At 41.9% G+C, this 10405-nt stretch overlaps 1 protein-coding gene across 2 annotated transcripts; it reads right to left on the minus strand.

Moving 5' to 3' along the window:
* Window positions 1–10: 10 nt before the first annotated feature.
* npat (nuclear protein, ataxia-telangiectasia locus) lies at window positions 11–10174 on the minus strand. 2 transcript variants are annotated; one of them, XM_084558768.1, is made up of 17 exons: window positions 9843–10174; window positions 9313–9431; window positions 9150–9210; window positions 8981–9053; window positions 8834–8874; window positions 8056–8292; window positions 7784–7859; window positions 7275–7377; window positions 6902–6993; window positions 6728–6803; window positions 6511–6607; window positions 6186–6302; window positions 4616–5989; window positions 3921–4018; window positions 3572–3665; window positions 2094–3427; window positions 11–1171 (listed from the first exon to the last, which is right to left on the minus strand). In XM_084558768.1, exons 1-17 carry the CDS (start codon window positions 9877–9879, stop codon window positions 1091–1093), a joined length of 4110 nt encoding a protein of 1369 aa, XP_084414894.1. In that variant the 5' UTR covers window positions 9880–10174; the 3' UTR covers window positions 11–1090. The 2 variants fall into 2 exon arrangements, with proteins under 2 accessions (XP_084414894.1, XP_084414893.1); XM_084558767.1 differs by having other exon boundaries at window positions 7254–7377.
* Window positions 10175–10405: the final 231 nt, after the last annotated feature.

The following is a 10405-nucleotide window of genomic DNA, read 5'->3' on the forward strand; positions in this document are numbered from 1 at the left end:
GCTGGAGCCAACAGTTCATGGATGACAGGGATGCATTGCTACTAAGCAGATTCCTAAAATTGTTGCCAACTCCCTGTCTGCTTTTCTGCCCATTAGGGGTGAGGACTGTCCAAATGTGAAATATGCAAGCATGCTAGAAGGATTTCTTACATGTTGAGTCTTTAAAATGCATTGCTGTAGACTTGAGCAGGCCATGATTAAGTGAGACGGAAAAACACTAATTAGTTAAAGCAGTATATTAAATATAAGTCAAGAGCAAATCCTTCGCCGCTGCAAGTTCTGTTCCATTCCCCATGCAAACATATTGGGCTCTTTCACACATTTTGTTAAGTAAAACCACCCAGGTTTAGTGATTATGACTTTAAATGTAATTAGAAATCAAATGTCTGTATACACAGGAAAGCAAGACCGTTTCGTTGTTTTATTACAACACAGAATAAAGCCTATGCAAACCTAAACAGCTGCAACAATGCATCGGATTCTGCTGACAAGAAAAAAGAAATATGCATATATGCTACAGAAATTTATATTCACATTAGTTTTTTTTATTTTTCACATAATCTGATAATATTGAACACACACAGGAACTAAAAGCATTGATATCTTTTCATTCAGTGTTATAAAGTTATTGGTAGACATATTCAAAAACGTTTTGCTTCCACATACCAACAACAGTGTTAGCTGGATTCATCAAAGGAGAGTCAAATATTGACCAAGGAAATGCTTTGAATCACCAACTAACATGCACCATTATGTCAAAGTGCCCCAAAATAAATGTATGTTTTGTTGTAGTTCAAACCAATGATGACTAAAACAAAACAGAAAATAAAATTGATCATAAAATAAAAAGTGCCATGGTTACCATAAAACTGTTGCATGTGAAATGATTTTATTCCAGATATACTGGAGAACAGTCAGAATAAATCAAAATCCAACACTGGCAGGAGGAGACGCTGCAGCTTTTAAGGTCTGAGGCGAGTTTACTAATGGGAACCATAGGCACTGGTTTAGCAGATGGCTTGTTCTATTCCTGGACAGTAACTTAAGTAGGTAGTGGTATGGTAGTCCTTTCCTGCAGGTGTGTCCACTTTCATTCATCATAGTGAAGTGAAGACAGGAATTTATCTACATCCAAGTCATGAGGAAAACAATCAACGAGTTTCTTCCTTTCCTGCAAATTAAATAGAAACCAAAGAGTCAGTTACATGACAGCAAATATCAAACTCCTGCCTTCATTTAATTCATTCAAAGGTATTCAATAAGAGGGACTTCTACACAAGTAATCAGACACAGCATCTACATATATACTTTATATAAGTAGTGATACAGGATGGAAGTTCGTCTCATAAAAATCACAATTTCTTGGCTGACTCAACATTTGGTAAATGGTAAATGGCCTTGCTTTTCTATAGCGCTTTTCTACCTATTGGTACTCAAAGCGCTTTACAGTCATAGACACATCTACCCATTCGCTCACACAAGCACACACACATTCACACTGGGGGTTCAGTGTCTTGCTCAAGGACACTTCGGCATGTGGTACATTCTGGGGATCAAACCGCTAACCCTCTGGTTCGTGGACAACCCGCTCTACCTACTGAGCCACAGCCGCCCCATTTGCAGCCCCATGTGGCAGTGTTGCGCCTTACACACCAAAATACACACATGTAGGATGGATGCAAAACAAAAAAGTTAATTACGAAGGGGGCAGAATTATATTGGCATGGCACTGACACCAGAATAAACCCCATGTTGCTCCTAAAACCATCCACTGACACTCTGCTTATCCTGTTCAGGGCCACAAAGGGCCTGTCCAGACCTTGCATTAAGATACCTGGAGAGTAGGTCAGTCAGTCTCCAAGAAAGATAAACAGTGTTAACTTTCACACCTATAAGCAGGAATGTGACTGCAACTCATTTGTGTGACTATACTGAAATTTGACTCAAAAAATATTATAATATAATTAATAATAATATAACTAGTTTCTGGCAATTTATAGATCAAACATTTAGCCTAAACATCTAACATCTATCTGTATCAGAAAATATTTGAAACATGAGTACCGGATGGCAAATACTTGTGCTGTACTCACCCGGTCTTTCTTTTTACTGGGAGATTGTTTTGTATCCTTCTTTGCCGGTGGGCTAGCTGTTGGAGAAGACTGCTTGCGTTTCTTAGAGTTCTTTGCGCTTGTGGGCGACTTTTCTCCTACTCCCTCCTGGCGCAAACTGTCCTTCAGTGGACTGCCTGTCCTGGCGATAGCAGCCCGTGAGAGGATCATGAGGGTGTGAGCAGCCATGTTGATGCTGTTTTCACTGCCAGCCTCACTGGCAGGGCTGCAGGTGGGTACATCTGGAGTGTTGGGAGGCATTAAACGTTTGGGAGTCGCCTCTCCATCTTTACCCTTCTTCTGTCGGGAAGGAGTCCTGGGAGAATCAGCAGGCCCCTCCTGGTTATGGGAACTCCCAGGAAGACTAAAGTCTGAACTGCCAGCTCCAGGCCGTGTGCAAGGAGAGCTGAGCCCTTGAATGTCCTGCAGCATCTCAGCTGCCTGTTTGGCCAGAGAGCTGGTCATTGATTGAGATTTCGTAGTCTTAGACTGGGTATTAGATGTCTGCTGAGTTACAGCTGCAGGGCTGAAGTCTTTTGTTACCAAGGATGAAAGTGGTGACTGCTGCTCTTGTGTGTGACCCTTTATTTCATTCTCCTTGTTAGCTGTGACATTTGGCATCTCCTGGGAGGAAATCCTCTTCTCTGTTCGTCCCTCACGTGATTTCAAAGGAGCCTTCTCTGCAGGTTCTTTCCTGCTGCTCTCCTCTTTGTCCTTTCTACTTCCTGATTTCAGTACAGAACCAGATGACAATGACCTGGAGCTGTGAGAATCCTTTGATTTTGCTTCATCGCTACGCACATCAAGATTGTGTTTCCTGTCCATAGATTTCGACCCCATCCCCGATTCTGAATTTTTTAGGACCTCAGTCTGTGAAACATCAGTACTGCTGGTACTTGCAATTTGAGACTCTTTGTTATGGATGGTATGATTCTGTTTGCGAGCGTTCTTTTTAACAAGATCTTGCTGCTGCTGTTGTGAAGAAGTGAAGTCCTTCACTGAGTCCGTTACAGGAGAAGTCTCTGCTGAGCATCTGACAGTCTCTATCCTCCTCTTGGGTTTGTTGCCACCCAAGATGGTGGGTCTTGTTCGGCTGCCAGACTGTTTATCATCTTTCCCAGTCTGCTGGACTGATTGTGATGTGGATGTATTTGGAGCTGTGGGTGTAACCGTTTTGGAGGTTTGTGGCTGAACTTGGGATGAAGAATCAAACATTAAAATTCTCCTATGACTGGGACCCTTTGCTGCATCCTGCTGGCTTGTGTTTTCAGACAACACAGGATGAGCCGCCTTAACAGCCAGATTTTTCTCAGCGCCTGTAATTCAGAGATGGTAGGCAGTTTTGTTTAAACATTAAGCACAATGAGTTAATTCTTTAAAATTTTCCACAAAAAAAATGACATTATGTCATTCTCAGGCATTATACAACTCTAGTAAACAGGAATTAACCTGTTACTTACCCGCAGCTGGAGACTGTTTGGTCGCCACAGACGGAGGTTTGGGCTTGACAGTTTCTTTCTGCTGCACTGGTAGAGGGTTTGGTATGGCAACGAGCTGTAAACATAGCAATTCCATTGTTATGTTGTTGTGGACATTGCTAAAAGTCTACCCAAGTCCTAAGCATAGAGGATAGAGGGAACTGAGCCCCAGATCTGGACACTATGTTTGCCAGTTGCCTACAAAAACATTAAAGATTTTATGAACAGTATTACGAAGTGTAGAAATCATCATGTCATTCTGGTCAAAACAGCAAATAGAAAATAGAAAATAAATACTTTTGACTACTAGCTCACAACAAAGATACATTACCTGATTGGACACCACCTGGACCTGCCCCACAGGATTCTGCCCCACAACATTAACAGGAAGCATCATGGGCTTAACAGGTGATGGCAAGATGAGTGCTCCTGGACATAAAAAGCATCAATTTTATTTTTCAATAATACTTGCACTTAAACATAAAAGTCATACATAGCTTGAAAGTAATGGGACATCATATAGTGGTTGGTGTGTGTAGCTCTAGAGTAGACTACACTTAATTGTGAACATCTTAGAATAGAGAACAACCGACTGCTCTGAGGTTAGAAAGCTACTAATTTTTACTGTGTTTATTTTAGTAAACGGCATCCTCTTATACACCATTTGTAAATTGGTATATTCTACAGTGTAAATTAGCAGGTTTCACGCTTCAGTAATTTGTCATAATACAGTTAAATGTCCATTAATATTAGTTCAGAGAAGGAAATTCAACACAGCTTACAAGAATCAAGACAAACTATGCTCCAGCGTTTTTTTTTTTTAGAATTTTCTTTATATTTTAAGCTACTATGAAAAACAACCTGTGTTCATGTATACGATCACCTCATAGAGTATCTTAAGTGGTTCACAGCAACAAAACTACATGTTGTCAAGGCAAACCTGCTTGAAGGGCAAATATCACAACCAGCTAGATATTAATTATTGTCTACTGAGATGACTCACTGTTGCATTTTTTTGTCTCTTACCAGTGGAGAAGCCTTGGGAAGGAGTTGCCGTGGTCACCCCATATTGGTTGGTGGGTAAAGGCTGTCCATTTGTAGCAGGAAGCAGCACCTGTCTGGGTTGAACATCTGTAGTTGGAGGTTCGGTTACAAGGAAATAACTTGCAGTGGCTCCTGGAAGGGCAGGGTTAGCGGCGTCCAGAGGAAGCTGAATTATATAGCTTTGCTGTGCCTGTGACGTCCCAACCAATGGAGATGAAATTACTGCCCCAGCCTTACTCCTGAAAGGACTAGCATGAACCTCAGATCTTTGTAAGCCAGTAACCGCCTGTGCCACCTCGTCAAAGTGGCTCTTCGAAGGGCCAGGGGACTTAGCTGGAGATGAAAGGTAGATGGTGGGAATGTGGTCCCCAGAAATGCTGGAAACTGCCTGATTCAGTACCGTATCACTGGAAGAATTCTCATCCTGGTTGTCACTTATGATGATCTTCAAAGCCACTATATTGCTGGAGTCTGCTGCAGCCTTGCTTGGAGTGCTTGAGTTGGTCGTGGAAGCATCAGGTGCAACCGGGATGCAGGAAGAGGAGGACGTGGGCGAGGCAGGTGTGGATGAGGCAGGCGTAGCTGTAAGAGTTGCAGAAGTAGAGGCAGATGTGGGTGAGCCAGGTGTTGCTGTGAATGGTGAAGTTGTGGAAGCTGATGTAGGTGACGCAGCTGTAACTGTAGCAAACGCAGAAGCAGCAGTTGTAGAGACAGATGCAGGTGTAACTGAGGCAGCAGACACTAGCAGACTGTCTCCTTCACTGCTTAAATGTGATGTATGAGGTAGGTTAGCAGTCAAAAGTGGGGTGGTGTTCAACTGAACTTGTGCAGGAGGCAAATTGGCAGGCTGATTACTCAAAGCTGTAGCCAGCAGCTCTTCAGATTCCTGTGCTTGTTTTTGCTCTTGTGTTTTGTCCACAGTTGAGGACGAGATGTTTTCGGGTTCTGCAAATGCAGCAGAGTCTCTTGATGAGGGGATGTTGGCTGATTCACAGAGGGCAGCTATGGTGGAGGGGCTGTTTGTTGTGGTGAGCTCCTCAGTGGGAAAACTATCTAAAAGAAGAGGAGGTGTATTCAGTGGTTCATCAATATCCATTGGTGTTGCAACAGCACTGTTGCTGAAGGAGGAGGCCTTTTCTTTTCTGCTCGAGTCCACTGCAGCAGATGAGATGCCCTGACTCACTAACAACCTGGCTGAACTGTTTTCAATTCTGGACGACCGGCCACTGGAGCCAAGAACCGTTTTCTTAAACACGATGGGAGCTGTAGACTTCCTGGTCTTACGCTCTTGTCCGGCTCTCATCTTCAGTGCCATTGGTGTTGTATCCAACGCATTTTCATCTGTCTGTATAGCACCTGAAAAATAAAACAGAATACAATACAATGATTAAGATGCACTCATTTGTAACATTGCACTGGCACCATAAGCTATACATCTAACTGTATTTGCTATGTTTTCAGCAAACATAAAGGTTTTTCAACCTATCCAGTGCTAAATTCAGACATCAGTGTTGACTTCTTATAAGAGACTACTTTTGGTTTGTAAGAATACCTTGATCACCACTCTCAAGGGGTCTGACTGTAGAAGAAGGTCCAGCTGTGTCATTCTCTTCCGGACTGCTGCTAACATCTCCATCCCCTGGTTCGCCATCAGCGAATCTAGTTTTATCTGCAAATATAAAATTATAAAAAAATCAGTCGATTGTGCCGTCATACTCTCGCCCGATGACAGCTGGAATAGGCTCCAGCAGACCCCCTGCGACCCTTAACAGGAATAAGCGGGTACAGAAGATGAATGAATGAATGAATACACAATTGAGGACAGTGACTCAGGAGTCCTCAACACAAACAATAAAAGCAAAGTAGGTCATAGTTACTGTAATCGAAGAGGTCAAAGAGAGCCTGAAAAGCTGGGTCAGACTCCGTTTGCTCCAAAATGTCATGGATGGCGTCATCACTCATGTGTATTTCTCCCTGAGAATATATATCACACAAAGGCAAATCTTTATGAAGTGCTCATGATTCTAGTTTAAAAAAAAAAAAAAAAAAAAAGTACAAGAAACTACACTATTATGATATGGCCATGTATAGCACCTGTAATCCAAGGATTTCATCTATAGACTGGTCAGCCTCCACTGTAGCGGCCTTTGGTGTTTGAGGAACTGGCTCACTGACAATAAAGAAGTGAAACAGAATAGTGGATTCATATTATGATAGGATTACATAAAACAACATTAATCCAATGTGCACAGATTACTCATCACTTACTTGGCAAGGATTTTGTTGATGTTTTCAGCAAGCTTCTCTTGTAACGATCTGTCCCCTAATATCTTGTCACGTGCATTTTGTATCACGAGTTGCTGTAAAGATTGAGATGGTTCATGTTAAGTAGAAAACAATCCAATAAGGCTCTATTATCTCCTTTGATTCAAGAGAAACTGAGAGGTAACGCAGAGAATCCCCAAAACTCTGACTGAGAGAAAGTTCAGTGTTAAAAGTCTTATTGCACTTTGCCTGGAACACTGAACATCCCTCGCGCAACAAAGGTGATGATTTATAGGTAATTCAGACCAAATCTGAAACATTTTGAGTGTTCAGGAAATACATGAACACCACTTACAGGAAAATTCTCATCGACTACCTCTTCAGGTTGGGGATCTGCACTGACGCCGCTAACAGTCACAGCAGATCTGCCTGGACCACTGGAGCCACTCGGAGCACCTCCTCTCTTCCTGGGGGTCTCCCTGAAGGCAACAGGAAAGATTATAGAATAGGCCGACATAAAACTGACTGAAATATGAAGCTTCAGCTGACAAGCTTGTCTTTTTCACAGTGGATATTCTGAATTGTCACAGCAGAAGAATTAAGTAATAACATGCTAATAATGTCTCCTTTCTGTTTAGGTGAAACAGTTTCAGTCCTCAAATTTATTATGGGCATTGGTTTACAGATTAATTTGGAAAAGCATTATAATTATTACTTGTCAATTGCTGTGAAATAGGAAGATACAAGACCCTCTAACTACCACAAGGAAATTCAGCCTTTATAAGTAACATCCAGTTGAGTATTCTATCTGTGCACTGAGAGAGTGGATAATGTAGTTATAAACATAACTCTCATAATAAGAAAGTTTTTTTATTAACATGTTACCATTTCCGCCGACCAGGAGACATTGGGCCCGGATTTAGTCGATGCTCCGAGACAATGATCTGTACAGGTGACTCCCCTATAATGGACACATTATGTCATGTATTGTTCAGTCAAAATCAAATTCAAAATACCATGCCAGCAAAGTAAGGGAGCAGCCACTCAAACAATGACTGGGACAAAATTAAGACAAAAACCTTGCCAACTGCCACTGCATCTACATAGTTTTTTTTTTTTTTTTTTTTAAATGTTTGCAGATGTTTTCTAATACTGACTGGGTGTATGTATCAATCGGCTGCCATCAGCAATTTGCTGCAGTGTGCCACTGCCAAGAGCTGGTCTGGTGCCGGTGTAGCACACGGGAGTGGAATGGCCGAGCATGCTGTGGGAGGTGTGCCCAGGGCTGAGGATGGACCTCGTTTCAGAAACTGAGGAGCAGAGGACACCACCAGCTGAAGCCACGGCCAGGACCCGCTGTCTCGCCATGTTCTCGACTCCAATACGTGAACGTGCTGCAATGAACAGAGGCTGGTAAATACGTGGCCTACACAGATGCTGGTGTACCCTAACAGTTTGACCTCTTGAAAGCGATTTCCAGACTTAATCTCAGTGACCAGCGATAACATTTTGAATGACTGGTCATTATCACTGGTCAAGTGAATAACACTTGTCCTCAAGTTAAAAAGGAAAAATGGACAAGTGGAAGGATTTGAGTAACTTTGACATTGGCCAGCTGTGATGGCTAAGAAGTCTGGGTCATAACATCTTCAAATCTTTCTCCATATTTTAAGTGTATTATAACATTATAAATGCATCATCAATAGACTCACTCTATAGACTCTGCGGCTATTCAGCACCTTCAGCTACATTTCCACATGTGTAATTTTCAATGATAAAGTGCTGAACATCTTCATATCTGAGTCAAATCTACTTAGATGGGTGCTGAATAAAATTTACGAAAAAACACTGCAACGTACTCTGCAACCATCTGGAAAAGACTGTAGAGATACAAACAAAGGAATATTAAATAACTAACCTACTTAACAAACTTACTTCTTTGAGATGCTGCTATAGCAGGCGAATTCTGCAACGACCTAAGGAAAGATAAAGAGCAATGACAGACCAATATCAGTGAATGTCCCACATTTTCTATCTATAAGTTTTATCTTAAAGTAGTTGAAGTGATTCATGTGTTCTTACTTAATTTGGTTGAGTGTAAAATCCAGCTTTTTCCACAACGAAGTCATCACAATAGGAACCTCGTGGGAGGTCTCTGTTGAAAAAACACAAGACAAAAACAAAAATCATCACAAATAAGTTAATAACAGATGGTCAATTTAAAAATGGGAGCAATGACACGCACGCTTACCTTTTGTTTTGGCAGCCACATACTCATTTAAAATGGTCGTGAGGCCTTTCCCAAAGAGAGACTGTGTGTGTGGAGACAACAATAAATCATACAGGCAAATATCTTTAACAGCACAATGTTTACTTTCGTGACATGGCTTTTAACGGAAAAAAGGCACACTTACAAATACACAAGCAGGAATAGTCCCATCTCCTGTCGTGTGTTCTGCATACTCTTTTAGGTTTGGGCTCTCATGAATGAAAGCCTGACTTGTAGCTGACAGTCCCTCCTCTTGGAGGTACCCTGAGAAAGAACGGCAACCAGCCCTCAGAGAAATAATACAAAGCAGCACAACAATACTCAAACACTAAGTGTTACCACAAGCTGCGGCTACAATGTTATTAATTTGCCTACTTACTCATTCTGAAAGTGAAATTAGCTGCGGCTATCAAACATAAGCTACATGCTACAAATCCCAGCTGTGGACAAACTGGTGGAGCTGTCTTTGTAGGACACTCATTTAAATTCTGTGCAAATTAGGGTTTCTTACTGTGCTTTTGTGTGTTGTTAACGTTTACACAATGCCTTATCTGTTATCGCTACTCTGAGTCTGTGGGAAAAAAAGGTTTAATTGATTTTAAGCTCTGTGACGCCCTGTTTACACTTTTATGTAGCATTGCTAACGCTACAGCTTTGCTATGTCCGATTACTCACCCAAAACTAGCCGAGCGACGTCGGACGGTAACAACATGGTGGCTAATAAAAGAGATGTAATAGTGAAGAGTTGGCTACATGTTCAGAAAAAAGTCTCCGAAACGCGTTATATACGACATTAAATTAAACAACGACAGAGGTATTATTGTGAAGGCGACGTCCTTAGAATACTGCTCCAGTACTCAAAAGGCGGGGAACTCAAGCACGTATAACCCGGAAGTGTCAAAATTATCTAACAATTAGAGTTTTGGTATTTGTAGTCCAATCCGGGAATTGAAACCCCGTAACACTCAACAGATATACCACATACATATACAACAATTTAACCGGTTATAAGATATATTAGTCTGGAAAGTATGGGTTCAACAACTGTACGCCCAACAAAACAGAAAGATTGTTTAAAGGTTGACACCAAAGCGAATGGACTCGGTCTATGCTAGCGTGACCAGGAAGTGATGTAACCCTTTCGTAGCTTCCGCTGGGGCGGGAGTTTCCAGCGTGTCCTGCGTATGCGTGCGTGCGTGAGACCCTTACCGCACGTCAAGATGGCAAAGTTGTCATGA

Source organism: Chelon labrosus (assembly GCF_963514085.1).
Source record: "Chelon labrosus genome assembly, chromosome: 13".
In the NCBI taxonomy this organism is placed as follows: domain Eukaryota; kingdom Metazoa; phylum Chordata; class Actinopteri; order Mugiliformes; family Mugilidae; genus Chelon; species Chelon labrosus.

Bases quoted from the DNA above. Each gene is read 5' to 3' on its own strand.
- npat (XM_084558767.1), bottom strand. From the start codon at position 9,879: ATGTTGTTACCGTCCGACGTCGCTCGGCTAGTTTTGG. The intron at 5,990-6,185 runs GTATTCTTACAA...TTTATTTTTCAG, and splicing joins CCTTGAGAGTGGTGATCAAG to GTGCTATACAGACAGATGAA. The intron at 3,428-3,571 runs GTAAGTAACAGG...TCTGAATTACAG, and splicing joins CAAACAGTCTCCAGCTGCGG to GCGCTGAGAAAAATCTGGCT.